The sequence below is a fragment of the Cololabis saira genome, chromosome 20, assembly GCF_033807715.1.
Source record: "Cololabis saira isolate AMF1-May2022 chromosome 20, fColSai1.1, whole genome shotgun sequence".
NCBI lineage: Eukaryota > Metazoa > Chordata > Actinopteri > Beloniformes > Belonidae > Cololabis > Cololabis saira.
This window is the reverse complement of record NC_084606.1, coordinates 19,359,455-19,381,409: the sequence shown is the minus strand read 5'-3', so window position 1 is coordinate 19,381,409 and position 21,955 is coordinate 19,359,455. Positions and strand designations below refer to the sequence as shown.

Sequence of the window (21,955 nt, the reverse complement as noted above, 5' to 3'; positions counted from 1 at the left end):
GGTGAGGGGAGACAACTTTATATATGTTAAAACAAGAAAAAATGTGTTTTTCATAATAGGTCCCTTTTAAAATCTGATGTCACAGCACCACCAAGAGGACAAATGTGAGTGTTACAAGTCAAAAGAAATGCTCCTGGTACACATTCTGTATTTATTTTGTACAGTGACGAATACATACTGTTGAGCAGGGGTCCTCAACCCTGGTCCTCGAGGGCCGGTGTCCTGCATGTTTTAGATGTTTCCCTGCTTTAACACACCTGATTCTAATTAATCATCGTCATCAGCTTTTCATCCAGGGCTGCACAATTCTGTTGATGACACAGTCACTTGTATCAAGGTGCAATGAATCAGGGAAACATCTAAAACCTGCAGGGACACCGGCCCTCGTGGACCAGGGTTGAGGACCCCTGCTGTTGAGGCTCAGGCCCCGCAGCGGCCCATCCACCAGGCCAGGACCAGGCCTTGCAGCAGTTTAGCCACCAGGCCACGCCCTGCAGTTGCTTCTTATTTGAAATTGCGGCTTTTGGTGGCAAGATGGCCACTAAGGAAATTAAAAAAGACATTGAGGAATTGAAGAATGCTGTGAGCATGATGTCTGAAGAACTGACAAATATAGCCAACCAGCAACGTTCAATACTAAATCTGATGAATGAAATTAAAGAGCTCAAGAAACAGAATGAGGAGCAAAAGAGCAAAATTAATTTCCTGGAGAACCGAGTATCGGACTTAGAACTGTACTCGAGAATGAACAATGTCATTATAACTGGTCTGTCGATCAAGCCACGATCTTATGCCAAGGCCCTGAAAGGAGTGCAACAAGAGGACACTGATGAACATGATGAATCAACAGAGGCACAGGTAACAACTTTCCTTCATGACAATGTCATCTCTGTAAACAGGGTGGACATTGAAGCATGTCACATTATACCAAATATATATATATATCTCAAAGGACCAAAAAGGCAAACAAGTTGTCGTTGTCCGTTTTGCTAACAGAAAGAACAAAACTGACCTGCTAAAGCAGGGCAGGAAATTGAAGGGCACAAATGTTTATATTAACGAGCATCTCACTAAAGAAAATGCTTATATAGCAAAACAAGCACGGTTCCTGAAAAAGAAGGGAAAAATTCAGTCCACATGGACTGCAAATTGCAAGGTGTTTGTTAAATTGAATGGTAGTCCTGAACAGGCCAAAGTGATATGTATTAGGAGCACTGAGCAGCTGGATAAGTTATGTAACCATTAGTTCAAATATGTTCGTGATTCCGAACAACCTAGTGAATAGGTAGTAATGTTTAGTTTAGATTTTACTTTTTTTTTTTGTTTGTTTTGTTGTTGTTCTCATCTTTACCACAAACATGTCTGATAACATAAATGATTTTCGGTATATTGAACATCTCAACCTGGGACAAAATTTAATAGAATATGAACAGGGTATAGATCCGGAATATAATCTTTTTAAAAATATAAACACCAAGGAAGCCAAGGAATATGTTTTATAAAGGTGAGGCTGATCACGGGCAGATATGCTGGTTTGCCGGTGAGCACACAGTTTTTTGACCGTTTCCCCTTTGGCTTCGCATGTTGCAGTTTGGTATTGTTCTACAGATCTCATGCAAGTTATATACGATAAGTGCATGTAGTTCGTTGGTGACAAAGGAGCTTTGTATACTAATAAATACCCATTTTTTGAGCATCATAAAGGATGTTTATGGACATTCATTTAAACAACTGACATGCATGCGCAAGGACACGCATCATCTGTTAAGGTTAATCAGCGCCTCAGTGACTTGTAGGTTTGGTTTGGGTCAAATCCATTCAAGTCACTACAGCGTCCATGTCGTTTCAAAATTGTTATCTAAATATGAGCGCATCGCTTGTTTAGATGTTCATACTGTCATCATCATGCATGTATGTATGATGATGACAGATGTAAATATTTTATTAATGACAGTTGAAACATTTGTAGACTTCTTGATCTTTTATTAAAATTTGACAAATGTGAAACTGAAATGCAAACACAACATGTAAAAAATGAATAATACAAAAACTGACTGCTAAAACAAAGTTAAAGAATACATAAAACACTTAAGAGAATAAACATGAAAAATACAAAATGACTTTTATAATTCATCATACAAGTAAAAACAAAGTTCACACAAAAGAAACAAAAGATGCTGACTTTAAAACTAAACTATCGGACACAAGAGATCACATATTTCACACTTTTGTCTGTTTCTGCATTTTAAAACAAAAAAACACATTCAAATGTAACTAAAACTAAAAAGTTATTAAAAATTAGCTCAATAGTAGTAAATGTGAAGCTGGTGTTTTGTGATAAGACTGAGAATTAAGTTTAAATGGGACTGTACATACAATAAATTAAAGTGAACTATCATTATTAATAATAATAATAATAATAATATATGTATAAATCAGTCTTATATATCACAGATTAAAGCAGCAGGGATGCAGCCTACACGGCAGCGTGATGATCCAGAGATGTTGCTGATCCAGCTGCAGAATAAACTGCTGCATCAGTTGCTGCAGGATTATTTTTTTCTGTCAATGAAGAGATGATTCGGCGCCTCCCCATGTCTGAAGCCCCAGGCACCTGTCTACCCTTGTCTTGTATTGTTTGTTTGGATGTTTTTGTTGTTTTTTGACTGGAATGAAATTTTGTTGTGCTGGGACGCTGAATGCTCAATGACTATAAAATAATCTTGAATGATTCATGGGAAATATTTAGCTATAATGTCACAACTCACAACTTAACCAGAAATATGTTACTGTGTTGTCTGAGTGAAACATTTCTGAAACCACATTTGGTCAACAAACTGTGCTTTTTTGGTATATATTTTTTTCCAAATAAACATATTTGGACCCTCAGGTGAATATAAACTTACATACTTTTTTTCTGTATTTTTTTGTTCTCCTTTATTCTGGTTGGATGATATTGTCATGGTCTGGAAGGGGGGTCTAAAACAGAAAGCAGGTGTTAGGATTCATTTGTACACCAGAAATAAACAGTAATAATAAGGAGACTGTATTAAGAAAAAGAGAGAATCAAGCTACATGCAGTGTTTTCATGTTGTTTTTTTTTCTTTTTTTGTTCAACTGCACACGAGCAAATTACACTAAATAAAATTCAGTTGTCATCACACTGACACCTGAGCTGATTAACTTTTTATCTAATTTCGTGTCCCGTATTGTCCGCCTGTGCAATCGAAGTTAAAATCTGTGGAGACAGTGAAGGCAGAGACTCTGAATGTTATATTGAGCAATATAATACATTAACGTAATTATATCTGCAACACTTGAAATAAAATAATGTATAGACAACATCAATGGCGTGTAAATAAAGCAGACAGATCGTTCAGGGTCTTGATTTGACAGCTTCCACTCTGGTGCCATCTAGTGGTGGAATGTGGACACACCGATGCGGTTGACAACCGAACTGATGACCTTTAACTCGTGTTAAACAGAAAAGAAGCATAAACACAGACTGTAAGTGACTCTACCTGCAGTTCTTGTCCTCATATTAACGTAATCAGGGTCCACCTCTGGTCCGCGATGATTGCCTGTGAAGATCATCACTTGAATCCACAAAAAATATCAAATAAAGACATTGAGAGAAAGTCCTTTGATTATTAATCTTCTAAAAATATTTTTACTCTATAAACCTGAAGTTCCTATATTAATATTTCTATCAGTCATTTTCAAACAATCTGATTAAGACACAAAAAAACTGAAATCAGAAGATGTTTAATTTAGTAAATGTTTGGAAGATGTTCTGTACCAGTTGCAGTATCTCCAGAGGGTCTGATGGTCTCATAGACATCAACAGAACCTGCAATAAAAACATGTTTATTTCTGGATGTCTCCATAGACACTAATATATCATCAGACCTTTTATTGAGGTTTTAATTTTAGTCCAAGTTCAAATAGAGTAAAAATGATCAATCATTTTTCTATGTTGGTTGTGAAGTTTTACAACTTAAGACTGTGTTTATCTTTAGCTTTAAAAAAAAAATATCGATTTCTCTTAATCAGATGGCAGTTGAAGAGTTTATTTTCAGACCGTGGAGAAGAGAGTCGTATTCAACAGTTTCAGGCTGGTTGACTGGTTGATTTGTGGTGAAGTTCTGACTGCTGTCTGACTGGATCCACCTAAAACACAATAAACACAGTTAATCGAACACAGAAAAGAGAAGAACCGATGATTTATGGATAAAATGAAATAGATATGAACCAACCTAATGCAGCACGAATCTAGAAAATGAGACAAATGTTTCAGATAGTTAAGTAGTGTGTTTTGACAGAGTAAAGGTTTGCATAAAATCCATATATATATCTGTATAAATGATGACTGACAGCATTTGAAAACTAAAATTTCATCCAGTATGATAATAAAAAGGTCTCACCCGTAGACAGTATGTAGCAAAACAACAAGAGCAGAAGAATAATAAAGACACTAACGGCTCCAACGATGAACAGAACAGGAAATGAAGAGTTTTCAGTCCTGGACACAACTACAGGAAACAGTTACATCAAAGAGTTATTCATGTTATTTATATTGCAGATTACAAAGACTGAACATTTGCCTTGCTGCTCTTAAACAACAAAGTGGTTCATTAAATAAAACACATCAAATATTTACATCTTACTCACCCCTAACTGCCATCCAACTCTGTGGTGAAACGTTTCCTGAATGTTCACACTTGTAGAAACCTTCGTGTGACTGTGACACTGCAGAGATATTCAGCTCCCCTCTGCCATCATTCTGGATAAGTTTGTCATTGTGGTAGAAAAACACACTGGAAACTAGTTTTTGTCCTCTCAGTCTGCAGCTCAGACTAACAGAAGCTCCTTCAGTCACAGGATGGACGGGGTTCACCAGGATCATACCATCATTATCTGGAAAACATGAACATTCAACTTCTGATCAAGATTTGCTTTAAATACTATTTTATATGCCATGGACCTCTGAAATGTGCATCTTGTGTACCATATATACCATATACCTGTATATGTACCATACATGTACATATACCAGATATATATATTCTGAAACCAGTAATGATGGAAAATGATTGTTCTTCCTTTTGAGACATTAATGTTTCTATAGATCTCAGATTTGACTAAAGATTTAAAATTCACTGCAAATGTTTAGCAAATTATCTACAAAATGTACATTTGCATGTGAAAAGAATAATGTTTTTTTTAATTCATTCACATTAAACTGATTGAAAATGTTGTGCTTTGCTGACAGTGAACATTCAAACAGCCTTAAAAGTTTGATTCTTATGATAAATCTGTCAGAGTCCCAAACTGTAATCTTGAAAAACTGTGATGAGACTCACTCTGTCCAGTGATGTTGACTGCGTTGCTGAATGCTGATCCAGACTCACACCAGAACACTCTATTACTGTGCAGCAGTCTATTAATGACACATGTTGATCCGGTCATTGTCCCCCAGTAGGAACAGGTAGATACGTTGTTGTTAAGAGTGGAATCTCTCACTCTCCACTCAGGAGAGTTTCCCTCACAGGTCAGTGAGACAGAGTCAGAGCTGAAGTGTTGAACTCTGTCAGGACTTACTGTGAGAGACGCTGAAGGATGAGGATCTGAAAAACAAACCATCATGAAGGATCAGACCTCATGGTGATGTATCATTTATACATCTGTAACATTACAGGACCTTAAAGAGCATATTGCAGGTTAGAATTTTTTCAAAAATGATACCTGACCTTATGTGAAAATGACTATGTGAGAAGTTAATGTAGGATTTAATATGTTTTACAAGACATAAGGGCACTTATTCAGAGGAAAAAGTGGCTGATTTTAGCCAAGCTCGTACAAACGCTCTTTTTTTCGAACACAGTGTCATATGACGTCACGCCAGGGAGCAGTCTCCACAGCTCTGCCCCATCTGTCTGCCCAGACCCCGTACACACGTAGCTGGTTATCTGCTAAACCCAAGATATTTTCCTACGTTTGGACCTGTCATCCACATGAAAACACAAATAAACGAATGTTTAAAAAAACTCCGGGCAAAGGGAAGATTTTTGAAAACTCTGTTTATGTAGATGCGTGTAGACCTGGTGTAAACAGAGACAACCGGAGTTTTGCGTTTTCGAACGTCACATTATGCTCCAAAACAACAACGAATCTGCTCTGATTCTGACGTCTAACGTGCGACCTTTGTTTACTACAGTTCTACAGATGATCCACCATCTGTTCTCCAAGCTATTTATTAAATAAATGGTCTCTGCTCTTGACACCATTACACCGACGCGGAGCCTACGCCGTAGGGTACGCGGCGACGCGCAGCAGGGCTGCAGCAGGGCTGCAGCAGGGCTGCAGCAGGGCTGCAGCAGGGCTGCAGCAGGGCTGCAGCAGGGCTGCGTCGGTTAACGCGGCAGCTCCGCGGTGGGACCATGGATCTGACACGGGGGAGTCGAGCTCGTTTCCCGAGAATGAGACGCGGGTCCCGGGAAAGCTGCGCAGCCCTGCTGCAGCCCAGCGTCGATTAACGCGGCAGCTCCGTGGCGGACACCGGGGGGAACTCCAGCTCGTTGCCCGAGGAGGAGGCGCTGATCCCGGGGTAACTGCGCCGCGGAGGCGGCCCGGAGTCCGGAAGACCAGATGATCTACAGGTCTGTGCTTATGAAAGTGGTCGAAAACGCAGATCTTCGGTTCTGTGTGGAAGGTTTTTTTTTTTTTTAACAACGATGTAATGTGGATACAAATTATTTTATAAACGAAGGGAGGGGAGTATTTGGTTTTAAAAATACCCGGCTATTTCGGATGCTTTTAAAAAAAAAGAGAAGATAATAAGCCTGTTTTCTGTTTAGAAAGTACAAACGTAGACAGATTACAAGTACTCACCCGTTTTTAAGGAGTTATTTTCGGAGTTTCTTTCAGGAGCACGGGCGGGTGCTGCAGTGAATAAAGGCGGATCTATGGTTCCGCGTAAAATCGACGGCGTAGCCTACGGTGTAGGGTACGCGGCGCACGCAGCGTTCTGTGCGTCGCCGCGTAACCTACGCCGTAGGGTCTGCGTTGGTGTAACGCGGACCCATAAATCAGCCTTTTAAAAAGCGAGTTTCAGCTGTCAATCAAAAGAACGTGGGGGGACTAACGGGTTCTTAGTCATATTGGTGTGAATACACATTCACAACCTCTTCAGTGTCACAACTAACATTAAGATCCATTATTTTTCCTATTGTTGAATTCACCGCGCTCCCCAGTGTGACATCACTCCCGGTTCAGCTTTTTCAGATGCGGAAGTAAAATACTCTCACAAAAACAACTCCAGAGGTCACTGTAGTATATATTTATGCGTATTTCAATGAAAATTCAGTTCCTACATTATTTTCCTACACATTGATTCACAGGGGTCTCCAACCTGCAATATGCTCTTTAAACATCCAGAACCAGTAAAAGACAGTTTGTAGTCTTTCAAACAGCAGCAGAAAACATCAGTGTTGACAGAGAGAGAAAACAATAAACCAGTGTAGAAACTGACCTGCAGACCAGACCATCTTAGTCTGACTGTAATGAGTGTAGATCACTGGGTCTCCTCGTCCAGCTCTACATGCATATCCTGCTGTGTGTGTCTGTCCATCAATGATGTAGGAGTCCTGTGCAGTCCCGCTGGTGCTACCAGGTAGCAGCTCATAGATGTAGGACAGATTTGGTATTTGAGGAAGAGCTTTATACCAGTAGAAGCTCCATCCTGCAGACGGATGTTTGACCTCACAGCTCAGAGTCACTGAGACTCCAGGACTCAGCCATGATGGAGACACAGAGAGGACAGGTTTGGATGCTGTTGGAGACATTTGCTGTTATTGAAGATAGTTTATATGAAACTTGTATCCTTCAAAGATAATATAATTCTATCTCTGTGAAAAGCTGTACTCATTATACCACAACTGGTGGAATAAGATGTGACTCACTTTCTAAAATTGTCAAACTGAAGGAATCACTCCAATCTGTTGAAAGATGTTTACTTTTCATTCTGCCTTTACACTTGTAGGTTCCAGTGTTTGATGAAGAAACTGGAATAGTGAATTCATTTAGATTAGGTGGTTTGTTTGAGCTGCTGGTCGTCCATTCATACTCCCACTCAGTGTCTCCTCCGTGGATTTCACATCGGAGTGTGATCTTCTCTCCTCTGTATATCTGAGGCCAGTTGGGGTGCAGAGTCACAGCTGCTCTGTTTGGAGCTGTAAACATTCAAGAAACCATCAAACAAGAACGGACAATAAACAAACACCTTTACCTGTAATTTTAATTTAAATGAACATGGAGGAACAGACACTTTACTTTCAGCATTTACTAATTTCAAGTAAACCTCTTTTAACTCACCAGCTCCATAAATGTTGACTGGATCACTGAAGTTTGTGTAGTAAACTGGTTCTCCTCTTCCTCCTCTGCACCAGTAGATTCCTCCCTGTGAGACACTGATTTGTCCATCTGACTGGAAAACAGCATCTGGTGAGGTCAGGGGTTCAGAGGATTCCTCGTCTCTGTACCAGTAGTATCTCCAACCAGATGATGACGGGTTCACTGAGCAGCTCAGAGTCACTCTGCCTCCAACTGGGATGAGTCTGACGTCGGCTCTCAGTTGGGTCTTTGGTTCATCTGTCATGGAGATGAGAATAAAGACGGATCAGAAGTTGCATTTAAAACAAAGGCAACTGCTGGGCCTCAGAAGTGGACAGAACAAAGTTCTAACACAAATTTCAAACAAGAGAAAACTTTTTTTTAAAAAGTTGAACAGGTTGTCTGACTCCGCCCCTAAAACCAGCTGCTCAGAGTCGTTTCCTTTTTCCACCTTTACCCAAACATGTCCAACAGTTCATGAATATTCCAGACAACTGCATCAACTTTAGAAAAATTGTAACATGTACATTTCTTTTAGGAACCAACGTAATTATTACACTTGACTGAAGAACAAGTAGTGAATCAGATATGTTGATAACAACTTATAAAGTAATCTACTGATTCAGAAAACCTGCTAGGGAAGTTATAAATATTTGTCTAAAATAATTTTTAAATAATCCAAACTCATACTTTTTATTAAAACTTGTTATCATATAATTTCCAAACTGACAAAAAGACAAGTAACATCTTTGTTATTAAAATTGACATTGTTTTTTATAAAACAAAGTATTAAGTGATAATCAAAGTTTTTCTAGGTGAATTAGAAAAACCTGACTCCCCTGACTGAATAATTTTGCTAATTAAAACTGTTCATTTTCATCCAGAAAAAATGACACAAAGTTGTAGTAAAGAGTTTTTTACTGAACTTAAACATCATCTGACAGAGATGATACCTGAAAACTGAATATGTAACACTGTGGGAATTAGTCCACGCTGTGTGGGGAAATTACATCTTTATACAATTTAGACGTTGGACCAAACATCAACAAACATGACTTACCTGATAGCAACAATCTGAAGGCTTCACTCGTCTCTGTTGAAGAATACGGGTCGTCTATGCATCTGGTCTTACATGTGTAGTCTCCACTGCTGGACTCAGAAGCAGTGAAAGTCCACGTTTTCTCATATTTCCATTGTGTATCTGAACCAGATCTTCTCCATTCATACCTCCACTCAGTGGTTTCACCTCCCTGAACCTCACATGTCAGAGTGATCGTCTCACCTCTGAATATCTGAGGCCATTTGGGTTGTCGCATCACAACAACCTTGTTTGTAACTGTTTCCACCAGATATAAAAACACATGAAATCAAGAAAGAAATGGTTGTTTTCACTCTTTGTGAAAATATTAATATTTAAAAACAATGAAATAACTTACAGGTTATCTCACAGGTGACTTCATCACTTGTTTCAGTGTAGAAGGTTGGTTCTCCTCTTGATCCTCTGCACCTGTAGATGCCTCCTTGTGAGACTCTAATAACTCCATTTACATAATTTGTTCTGACTTTCGTGTTTGAGGTTCGTCTGAACCAGTCATATTTCCATCCAGCAGAGTTCTCCACAGAACAGCTCAGACTCACATTTCCTCCTACTGGTGTTGTTTTTGAGACTTGAACCAGTCTGGGTTTGGGTTTATCTGCAGATGAAAGTTTGAAGATAAAATAATTAACACCAAAATAAATATATCAACATTAACATTAACATTAACATCTTAAACAACTCACAAAGTAAGATTTCATCTAACTTTGTGAGTTTTCATAATAAACTTATTCATGCTGATGAAACTGAGGACTTACCTGATACAGTTACAGAGACAATATTACTGTCCTTTGTTACATATGAGGATCTATGTCGACCACCACACTGATATTCACCACTGTGAGAGGTTTGCAGAGGATATAATGTGTAGAATTGGTGTGTATTGTAAGGAACAAGATCCCGACCATCCTTTATGATTGTGTATTCCCAGTCATCGTTTCTTCCTTCCTTCATGTCACATATGAAGATAAAAGACTCTCCAACAAAAAAAGTCGACCAACTGGGTTCAATAGTGAGAACAGCATCTAGAACAACACAAACATATAATCTGTAACGTACAACACTTTTATAAACTTTGATCATCACTCTGTTCAGGTACGTGCACTGAAACCATCTGGTAGATATAAAACCAAACAAAGTGACAAAGGATGTGTCTGACAGTGATGTAGCAGGTTGAGATTAATCCAACAATAAAGAATAAAGTGTAAAAAGCGTCACCTTGAGCTCGTCCGTTGTAGAGGAGAGAACACAGCACTGCAGTGAAGGTGGGAATTACAGAGATGAATACACTTATATATCTCTCAAAATCAATATAAGATTGCAGCTGCTACTGTTTGATGTACAACATAAGAAAGTAAGATGTACAACTTCTGGTGAATAGCTAATATAAAACCATCAACAGTCAAATCAAATCAAATCAAACTTTATTTATAGAGCACCTTTCATGTATAGAATGCAGCACAAAGTGCTTTACATTAAAACAATACACAAACATAAAACGTATTAATGCCCTGCCCCCCCTCCCCGCACGGACACAGACAGACACAAGCACACCACAATTCACCCAAATTACACACACAGACACACACGCAGAAACACACATCTATATAAATATGGGTGTAGACATGGCTGAGCTCTGAGGATCCAGGTGAGGAAACGGTATCAGGGAGCCGTCCACGCCAGGAGATCTCAAAACCCGCAGCTACATGGGGGGCCTCCGCAGAGACATTCCTGGCCCAGACGGATAGAGGAGTCCACACCACAGCGGTGAAGCTGTGGTGCAGAGCTCCACAACCATCCGGACCAGAACCACCCCCAGGACGACCCCCTGCAGGCCAGAGTCACTCCCAGCATGGAGGCTCCCCATGAGGAAACACTGGAGCTGAAAGCTACAAGAAAGCAGGATAAGATAGGCTTTGAAGTTAAAATACACACTAAAAGAGTTTAAAAGTATGACATAAAATCCTAAAAGTAAGTTTTTACCAAATCCTGTCTACAAGACAACTACTGCATGTTGATAAAAACCAAGAGTTTCCTTTTTACAGCTCTCAACACGTCTACAAATGAGTCTTACACTGCTCTCTGTTTACATGTTTCCTCTGTTTGTATGATCTAAGCAGAGAACGTCATCATGACATACTCACAGAAAAACTCAGAGAACAAAGTGTTTCCCATCTTCTTCATCAGATCTCAGTCACCACTAATTCTTGGTGGAAAGAGAAAACAGTTAAAAAGAAACAAAGAACATAAAAACTGTTAGAAACCAATTCTGCATCATGTGCTAATACTGAATATGACATTTTTCTAACTTCTATTTCTGTCTTTGCTTCCTTCCTTTAAGACACAACCAAGACCACTAAACACACTTTGACCACACCTCACTTTGTTTTTTTGTCTTATAATATACAATATTTAATCACTCCTCAAAAATACTTTGTTTATATTTTTCATTTTTCTCTCACAGTTTATCCATCGTCTCAGTCAGATGACAGCTGTTTCTGTGTCTGAGAAGATAAAATGTGACTTCATTTACATTTTAACATGTACAGTAGATGAATTTTGAAAACAAGTCTCATTGTTTTATTCTCTTAAATTGCTGTAAAAATATTTGAATTTGTTCTAATCTGAGGTCGGTGAGGGAAATTCAAACTGTTTTAGTTAAAGGAGCTGTATGTAAGAGCAATAATAAAACGAATCATAAAATGACCCCGATATGTCAAAAGACATTTAAAAATCATGTTAATCTATTTGGCAGAATTTCTTTAATTCTTTTTTGTACTTAGTCTGTCAAAGGACCAATAAAAAATGGTAGACTGTCAACAGGGCTGGTGAAGTTGGGGCCCTGGATAGCTCAGTGGGTTGAGCAGGTGCCATTTGTAGAGTCCCGGCCTGTCGCTCTGTACTGCAATGCCCCACCCTCCTTACCCGCAGGGCCACTAGTGCCACAAAAACCTTTATTTAAAAAAAAAAAAGAGGGCTGGTGAAGTGTAAACACACACACTGTATTTTTTTTTTTACTTAAAAATCCCTAACCCTAACCCTAACCCTGTACTTGTTTACAATGTTTGCGGTAGATGGAAGTTTTACAAAGAATTTGAATTAAAGAAATACATTTATCAAGGCTGCTGAATATCATCATTAAAGTCAAATATGTACAATAAACAAAGAAAACACTTTCTCTTTAAGATCAGGGGTCTTCAATTCCGGTTCTCAAGGTCCGGTATCCTGCATGTTTTAGATCGTCCCCTGCTACAACCCATCCTGATACAAATCACTGTGTCATTAACAAACTTACAGACCTTGATGACATCATGATGATTGTCAGTTTGAATCAGGTGTGTTAGAGCTGGGACGCATCCAAAACATGCAGGACACCAGACACAAAACACAAAGGACTGGAATTGAAAATCCCTGAAAAAAGTACCAATAAAGATGCTTCATTGTCTTCGTCACTGTATCGTACTCACTGATATCAACGCTGCACGGTGATTGTCGTTAATCCATCGTCTCCACCTACAGAAAATCTGCTCTTTATCAAGTTTATATCACAAAACTGAGCTTCAATACCGTAAAGTATCTCATCAGCTCGATGCAGGAATGATGTACTTCTCTGATCATTCTGGTGAAATTCTTCTTTTTACGTGTGATCATGACTTCAACCACAGGAAGTGAAGGAGGACGAGCTAAACAGAAATAGAGCGGTGAAGTGAGAGAGGGAGGAAGCACTTCCGACATCTCTCCTCTTGTTTCTGATACTTTATTCAGGGGTCCTTAATGATCACTGTCCAGCATGTTGTAGAACAGGGGTCTTCAGTTACGGTCCTGGAGGTCCGGTGTCCTGCATGCTATCCATGTGTCCCAGCTCTAACACATCTAATTGTGCTTGGCTTGTGTTTGGCTTTAGGGCCATTTTGCCTGCATTAACACTGGCATGCACATAATAATAATATTAATCAAAGCTGCAAGCAGCGATGAACGGGCCCTTGCGAGTGCAATTTTCACCAATAAAAGTCAAGGACTCAAAACTAAGTCCCATGACACCACCCATGACATTCAAAGGTTATGGCAGAAAATAGGAACTATCAAATATCGACCAATCAGATGAAGGGGCGGGGATAATTTGCACCAATTATGGTCAAGGACTCAAAACCATGTCCGATGACACTACCCATGACTCTCTATATCAAACCAATCAAAAGTTATTGCAGAAAATAGGAACTATCACATATGGACCAATCAGATGAAGGGGGGGGCGCGCTTTTTGGCGTCTATAGTCGCCACGGTAACACTTTTGACTGAGAAAAGTAATGTCCATCGTCGCAGGATCGAGACGCACATTTTGATGTATAACACACCTGGGTGCACGTTACGGTTTGGGCCGCATTAACAGCCGAAGAAATGGCATAAATTGCGCCAAAATTACACGATGAATTCAAAATGGCCGACTTCCTGTTGGGTTTCGGCCATGGCGCCAAGAGACTTTTCTTTAAGTTTCGACATGATACAGGTGTGTACCGATTTCCGTGCATGTACGTCAAACCGTATTGTGGGGCTTGAGGCACAAAGTTTTCTAGGGGGCGCTGTTGAGCCATTAGGCAACGCTCATTAATGCAAACCATTAAATATCAAATTTTTTGCCAGGCCTGGCTTGCGTGCAAAATTTTGTGACTTTTGGGACACGTTTAGAGGGGCAAAAACTAAGGCCCTCATTTCGTTGGAAAAAAAAAAAAAAAAAATTCCTACAGACACAATAGGGCCTTCGCACTGTCAGTGCTCGGGCCCTAATAATGAATTATATTTATATTTCACTTTTCTCGACACTCAAAGCCCTCAAAATGGTTCCATTATTTATTCACTCCTCATTCATACTCGGTGATGCTAAACTACACTTGTAGCCCCTGGATGGTGAGCTGCCCAAAAGCCTAGAACTGAGACCCGTTGCAAGACTGTCAAGTGTTGAACTCTGTATGTGCGGTAGGAGGTACTGTAGCCTGCCCCATACTGTACATTGAAATCTCACTTTTCTTAGGAATGGATGTTCTTACAGGGACTGAACCACTACCCATGATGAACTAAGGACTGAACCGCAGTCATTACAGACAAGCTTAGTTTATGCAAATGAAATCGCTCTATATATGCATGTATATAATTTGGTGCACTGTGAAAATTGTGAAATTATTAATTGGGAATTCTGTCTTGTGTGTTTTTAAAACATTGGGCCATTTCACTCCTTTGAGTTGAACTGTAGGTCTTCCTTTTCTTGATCATTAACCTGGGTATTGTTTAAACTGTGTAGCTGTGTATCTGTCGCGGTTTTGTCGAACCGCCAATCCTTCGATCATTGGACGACCTGCTTTACCACCTGTTTTAAAAGATCTTTCAGGGTCAAGTTGCCAACAAACAGCACTGTGCGTGCGTGCGTGTACGTACGTGCGTGCGTGCGTGCGTGCGTGCGTATGAAGTACTATTAGCGTCTTTAATAGAGGAGCCGCGCGCAGCAGCGTGTGTGTGCACGCGTGAATAACATAGATATTTTTGTTACACGTGCGTGCGTGCGTGCATTGTTACGTACGCAGACTACATCACGCGTAACAAGAAGCTGCGTACTACACTAATAGCGTGTGCATGTCTGTCTGTCACTGTTAGAAGATTTCTTTTACGCGATCACACACACGTGCGTTCGCATTCTCTGACTGTTCGCAACCGGAAGTAAATTTCCTCGGTGCGCAACAGACGCATCACTTAAACGTGTCGTGTAGTTTCTCTGTGTTCCATTTTCATCCAGTATATGGTGCTATCGAGTCAATAATAGGCACAACTGTTCTTTAAATGAATAAAGAAGGAAAGTAAGACAGCTTCCTTTGTTGGACCAGAGAAGCTTAGGTAGCGTGCAGTAGCACATGGCTACTTAATATGCAGAATGACATCATTCTGCATTCTGCACTGCTGGAAGTAGGGGTGCTGGGGGTGCGGCAGCACCCCCTCCTCTTGGTACCGCACCCCCTCCCCCAGCTCCCGCCCCCCCTCCAGACAGGAGGGAGGGATGATGAAAAAATAAAATAAAATAAAACCTGTCACATTATTCAAATAAATAAAAGGTTGGCGTAGGCTACTGTATTTTATAGTTATGACGGGCTGTTATGACGGGCTGCTGTGCCAGTGTGCCACTGTATAGGCCTAGCCAGGGCTTAATTTGAGGGGAAGCAAGCCGGAGCGCGCTCCGGCAAACCGGTAAATATATACTTTTACGCACCGCTGCGCGCTCATATCAATTCCAAAAACACAATAAACAGCACAACGGCATAATGGTAAACGTTATACATCTATGTGGCTTAAAAAGTAAAGTTGGGTTGCTTAATGTGTCTCACACAGCGCATCTGTGTGTGTGTGTGTGAGAGTATTATTTCGGTTATTTTACCTTAATTTAATGGATCTTATTGACGGAAATGTATGAACCATATGCTTGTTTTACTTCCTTTGAGTAATAAAACCACCAATTCTCTTGCATTGCCCCGTTATCAAAATATATGCTTAATTTGTAAAGTGGGAGGTCCCGGAGTGCAGAGGACACACACACACACACACACACACACACACACACAGAGGAGACACACACACACACACACACACACACACACACACACACACACACACACACACACACACACACACACACACACACACATAGCTGGAGATTGCCCATCTCCAGTGCGCTTTTGGCTTTTACGCATGGAACGAAAAAACAACAGCACACACACACAGATGCGCTGTGTGAGACACATTAAGCAACCCAACTGTACTTTTTAAGCCACATAGATGTATAACTTTTACCATTATGCCGTTGTGCTGTTTATTGTGTTTTTGGAATTGATATGAGCGCGCAGCGGTGCGTAAAAGTATAGGCTATATTTATTTGTTACAGGTTTGCCGGAGCGCGCTCCGGCTTGCTCCCCCTCAAATTAAGCCCTGGCTAGGCCTATACAGTGGCACACTGGCACAGCAGCCCGTCATAACAGCCCGTCATAACTATAAAATACAGTAGCCTACGCCAACCTTTTATTTATTTGAATAATGTGACAGGTTTTATTAGGGCCCGAGCACTTGCAGTGCGAAGGCCCTATTGTATTTGCAGGAATTTTTATTAGGGCCCGAGCACCTTCAGTGCGAAGGCCCTATTGTATCTGTAGGAATTCTTCGCGTTATTAGGGCCCGAGCACCTTCAGTGCGAAGGCCCTATTGTATCTGTAGGAATTTTTCTTTTTTCTTTCTTTCTTTCTTTCTTTCTTTCTTCTGACAAAAGGAAGGCCTTTTTGCCCCCCTAAACGTGCCCAAAAAGTCACCAAATTTTGCATGCAAGTCAGGCCTGGCGAAAAATTTGATATTTAATGGTTTACATTAATGGGCGTGGCGAAATGGCTCAACAGCGCCCCCCGGAAAACTTTGTGCCTCAAGCCCCACAATACGGTTTGACGTACATGCACGAAAATCGCTACACACCTGTATCAGTACACAACTTAAAGAAAAGTCTCTTGGCGACATGGTCGAAACCGAACAGGAAGTCAGCCATTTTGAATTAATCGTGTCACTTTGGCACAATTTATGCCATTCCTTCGGCAGTTAATACGGCCCGAACCGTAACGTGCCCCCAAGTGTGTTATACATCAAAATATGCGTCTCCATCCTGCGACAACACGCATTACTTTTCTCTTTCAAAAGCGTTACCGTGGCGACGCTAGACGCCAAAAAGCGCGCCCACCCTTCATCTGGTTGGTTCAGACAGAAAAAACTTTGCGCCTCAAGCCCCATAATACGGTTTGACGTACATGAACGAAAATCGGTACACACCTGTATCATGTCGCAACTTAAAGAAAAGTCTCTTGGCTCCATGGCCGAAACCGAACAGGAAGTCGGCCATTTTGAACATTCTGAATTAATCGCGTAATTTTGGAGCAATATATGCCATTCCTTCGAGAATTAATACGGCCCGAACCGTATCGTGAACCCAGATGTGTTATACATCAAAATGTGCGTCTCCATCCTGCGACTACCCGCATTACTTTTCTCTTTCAAAAGTGTTACCGTGGCGACGCTAGACGCCAAAAACCGCGCCCCCCTTCATCTGATTGGTCCATATTTTTATAGTTCCCCAAAAGTCACCAAATTTTGCATGCAAGGCAGGCCTGGCGATAAATTTGATATTTCATGGTTTGTATGAATGGGCGTGGCAAACTGGCTCAACAGCGCCCCCCGGAAAACTTTGTGGCTCAAGCCCCACAATACGGTTTGACGTACATGCACGAAAATCGGTACACACCTGTATCATGTCGCAACTTAAAGAAAAGTCTCTTGGCGCCATGACCGAAACTGAACAGGAAGTCAGCCATTTTGAATTAATTGTGTAATTTTGGCGCAATTTATGCCATTCCTTCGGCAATTAATACGGCCCGAACCGTAACGTGCACCCAAGTGTGTTATACATCAAAATGTGCGTCTCCATCCTGCGACAACACGCATTACTTTTCTCTTTCAAAAGCGTTACCGTGGCGACACTAGACGCCAAAAAGCGTGCCCACCCTTCATCTGATTGGTTCAGACCGAAAAAACTTTGCGCCTCAAGCCCCATAATACGGTTTGACGTACATGGACGAAAATCGGTACACACCTGTATCATGTCACAACTTAAAGAAAAGTCTCTTGGCGCCATGGCCGAAACCGAACAGGAAGTCGGCCATTTTGAACATTCTGAATTAATCGCGTAATTTTGGAGCAATATGAGCCATTCCTTCGAGAATGAATACGGCCCGAACCGTAACGTGCACCCAGGTGTGTTATACATTAAAATGTGCGTCTCCATGCTGCGACGACGCGCATTACTTTTCTCTTTCAAAAGTGTTACCGTGGCGATGCTAGACGGCAAAAAGCGCGCCCTCCTTCATCTGATTGGTCCATATTTGATAGTTCCCCAAAAGTCACCAAATTTTGCATGCAAGCCAGGCCTGGTGATAAATTTGATATTTAATTGGTTTGCATTAATGGGCGTGGCAAAATGGCTCAACAGCGCCCCCCGGAAAACTTTGTGCCTCAAGCCCCACAATACGGTTTGACGTACATGCATGAAAAGCGGTACACACCTGTATCATGTCGCAACTTAAAGAAAAGTCTCTTGGAGCCATGAACCGAAACCGAACAGGAAGTCGGCCATTTTGAATTAATTGTGTAATTTTGGCGCAATTTATGCTATTCCTTCGGCAATTAATACGGCCCGAACCGTAACGTGCACCCAGGTGTGTTATACCTCAAAATGTGTGTCTTCATCTTGCGACCACGCGCATTACTTTTCTCTTTCAAAAGTGTTACCGTGGCGACGCTAGACGCAAAAAAGCGCGCCCACCCTTCATCTGTTTGGTCCATATTTGATAGTTCCCCAAAAGTCACCAAATTTTACATGCAAGTCAGGCCTGGTGAAAAATGTGATAGTTCATGGTTTGCATTAATGGGCGTGGCCTAACGGCTCAACAGCGCCCCCTAGAAAACTTTTCTCTGCCATAACTTTTGAATGGTTTGACATAGAGAGTCGTGGGTGGTGTCATCAGATTCTATATGGAGTCCTTGACCTTCATTGGCCTGAATTAGCCCAGCCCCTTCTTCTGATTGGTTGTCCCTTTTTTCTGCTATAACTTTTGAATGGTTTGACATAGGAAGTCGTGGGTGGTGTCATTTCTGATATGCTTATGGGGGCGGTGGCCGTGAGTGCGAGGGCCCGTTCATCGCTGCTTGCAGCTTTAATTATTATTATTATTTTTCTGACAAAAGGAAGGCCTTTTTGCCCCCCTAAACGTGCCCAAAAAGTCACCAAATTTTGCATGCAAGTCAGGCCTGGCGAAAAATTTGATATTTAATGGTTTGCATTAATGGGCGTGGCAAAATGGCTCAACAGCGCCCCCTTGAAAACTTTGTGCCTCAAGCCCCACGATACGGTTTGACGTACATGCACGAAAATCGGTACACACCTGTATCATGTGGCAACTTAAAGAAAAGTCTCTTGGCGTCATGCCCGAAACCGAACAGGAAGTCGGCCATTTTGAATTAATTGTGTAATTTTGGCGCAATTTATGCCCTTCCTTCGGCAGTTAATACGGCCCGAACCGTAACGTGCACCCAGGTGTGTTATACATCAAATTGTGCGTCTCCATCCTCCGACACCACGCATTACTTTTCTCTTTCAAAAGCGTTACCGTGGCGACGCTAGACGCCAAAAAGCGCGCCCACCCTTCATCTGATTGGTTCAGACCGAAAAAACTTTGCGCCTCAAGCCCCATAATACGGTTTGACGTACATGAACGAAAATCGGTACACACCTGTATCATGTCGCAACTTAAAGAAAAGTCTCTTGGCGCCATGGCCGAAGCCGAACAGGATGTCGGCCATTTTGAACATTCTGAATTAATCGCGTAATTTTGGAGCAATATATGCCATTCCTTCGAGAATTAATACGGCCCGAACCGTAACGTGCACCCAGATGTGTTATACATCAAAATGTGCGTCTCCATCCTGCGACTACACGCATTACTTTTCTCTTTCAAAAGTGTTACCGTGGCGACGCTAGACGCCAACAAGCGCACCCCCCCTTCATCTGATTTGTCCATATTTGATAGTTCCCCAAAAGGCACCAAATTTGGCATGCAAGCCAGGCCTGGCGATAAATTTGATATTTCATGGTTTGCATTAATGGGCGTGGCAAAATGGCTCAACAGCGCCCCCCGGAAAACTTTGTGCCTCAAGCCCCACAATACGGTTTGACGTACATGCACGAAAATCGCTACACACCTGTATTGTGGCACAACTTAAAGAAAAGTCTCTTGGAGCCATGGCCGAAACCGAACAGGAAGTCGGCCATTTTGAAATCTGATTGGTCCATATTTGATAGTTCTCCAAAAGTCACCAAATTTTGCATGCAAGACAGACTTGGCGATAAATTTGATATTTCATGGTTTGCATTAATGGGCGTGGCCTAACGGCTCAACAGCGCCCCCTAGAATACTTTTATCTGCCATAACTTTTGAATGGTTTGACATAGGAAGTTGTGGGTGGTGTCATGGGACTCTGTAATGAGTCCTTAAGCTTCGTTGGCCTTAATTAGCCCCGCCCCTTCTTCTGATTGGTTGTCCCGATTTTCTGCTATAACATTGGAATGGTTTGACATAGGAAGTCGTGGGTGGTGTCATGGGACTCTGTAATGAGTTCTTAAGCTTCGTTGGCCTTAATTAGCCCCGCCCCTTCTTCTGATTGGTTGTCCCGATTTTCTGCTATAACTTTGGAATGGTTTGACATAGGAAGTCGTGGGTGGTGTCATGGGACTCTGTAATGAGTTCCCAAGCTTCGTTGGCCTTAATTAGCCCCGCCCCTTCTTCTGATTGGTTGTCCCTTTTTCCTGCTATAACTTTTTAATGGTTTGACTCCCGCTTCCTGATTCAAACGTCTGCCGGCCCCGCCCCCCGACCAATCAGTGGCGAGTAGGGTGATGACGGCCCCGCCCCCTGACCAATCAGTGGCGAGTAGGGTGATGACGGCCCCGCCCCCCGACCGATCAGCTGTTGTAATGTGGTGACGTCAGAAATAGTCCCGTGCTCAGCCCGGTTAGAACCTCGATAGAATGGTTACAGAAAGAGTAATAAATAAAATAGTAGTGTTTTACTAATATTTATACCTTACAAATATTTAAAAAATTAGGAAAAAAAGTTCCAGACATTTTTTTGTTATGTTGGTCTCTCCTAAGCCAGTAAGTCAAAGCAAAAGGAATGGCTGAGACGTAGCTCAGCCAGAGCATATCGGTCTTTGATGCCAGAGGTTGGGAGTTCGAGCCTGGCTGAAAATTTTGTAATCAATTTTTGTGTTTTTTTTAATCAAAATGTGCGTCTCTGTCCTGCGACGAAGCACATTACTTTTCTCTTTCAAAAGTGTTACCGTGGCGAGGCTAGATGCGAAAAAGCGATCGTCCCCTTCATCTGATTGGTCCATATTTGATAGGACCAATCACCCGATTTTCTGCTATAACTTTTGAATGGTTTGACATAGAGAGTCGTGGGTGGTGTCATCAGATTCTGTATGGAGTCCTTGACCTTCATTGGCCTGAATTAGCCCCGCCCCTTCTTCTGATTGGTTGTCCCTTTTTTCTGCTATATCTTTTGAATGGTTTGACATAGGAAGTCGTGGGTGGTGTCATTTCTGATATGCTTATGGGGGCGGTGGCCGTGAGTGCGAGGGCCCGTTCATCGCTGCTTGCAGCTTTAATTATTATTATTATTATTTTTTTTTTTCTTCTGACAAAGTGATGGCCTTTTTGCCCCCCTTAACATGCCCAAAAAGTCACCAAATTTTGCACCCAAGTCAGGCCTGGCGAAAAATTTGATATTTCATGGTTTGCATTAATGGGCGTGGCAAAATGGCTCAACAGCGCCCCCTTGAAAA

At 41.4% G+C, this 21,955-nt stretch overlaps 1 protein-coding gene and 1 long non-coding RNA gene across 2 annotated transcripts; both read right to left on the bottom strand.

Moving 5' to 3' along the window:
- Positions 1-1,962: 1,962 nt before the first annotated feature.
- LOC133420789 (uncharacterized) lies at positions 1,963-4,207 on the bottom strand. Its single transcript, XR_009770632.1, has 4 exons — positions 4,082-4,207; positions 3,800-3,850; positions 3,522-3,581; positions 1,963-2,979 (listed from the first exon to the last, which is right to left on the bottom strand). It is a non-coding gene; the product is annotated as an uncharacterized LOC133420789 (long non-coding RNA).
- A 1,097-nt stretch (positions 4,208-5,304) lies between these two features.
- LOC133420477 (leukocyte immunoglobulin-like receptor subfamily A member 4) lies at positions 5,305-10,441 on the bottom strand. Its single transcript, XM_061710170.1, has 7 exons — positions 10,393-10,441; positions 9,828-10,085; positions 9,452-9,727; positions 8,374-8,649; positions 7,962-8,231; positions 7,532-7,831; positions 5,305-5,627 (listed from the first exon to the last, which is right to left on the bottom strand). The coding sequence occupies exons 1-7, from the start codon at positions 10,439-10,441 to the stop codon at positions 5,305-5,307; spliced, it is 1,752 nt and encodes a 583-aa protein (XP_061566154.1).
- Positions 10,442-21,955: the final 11,514 nt, after the last annotated feature.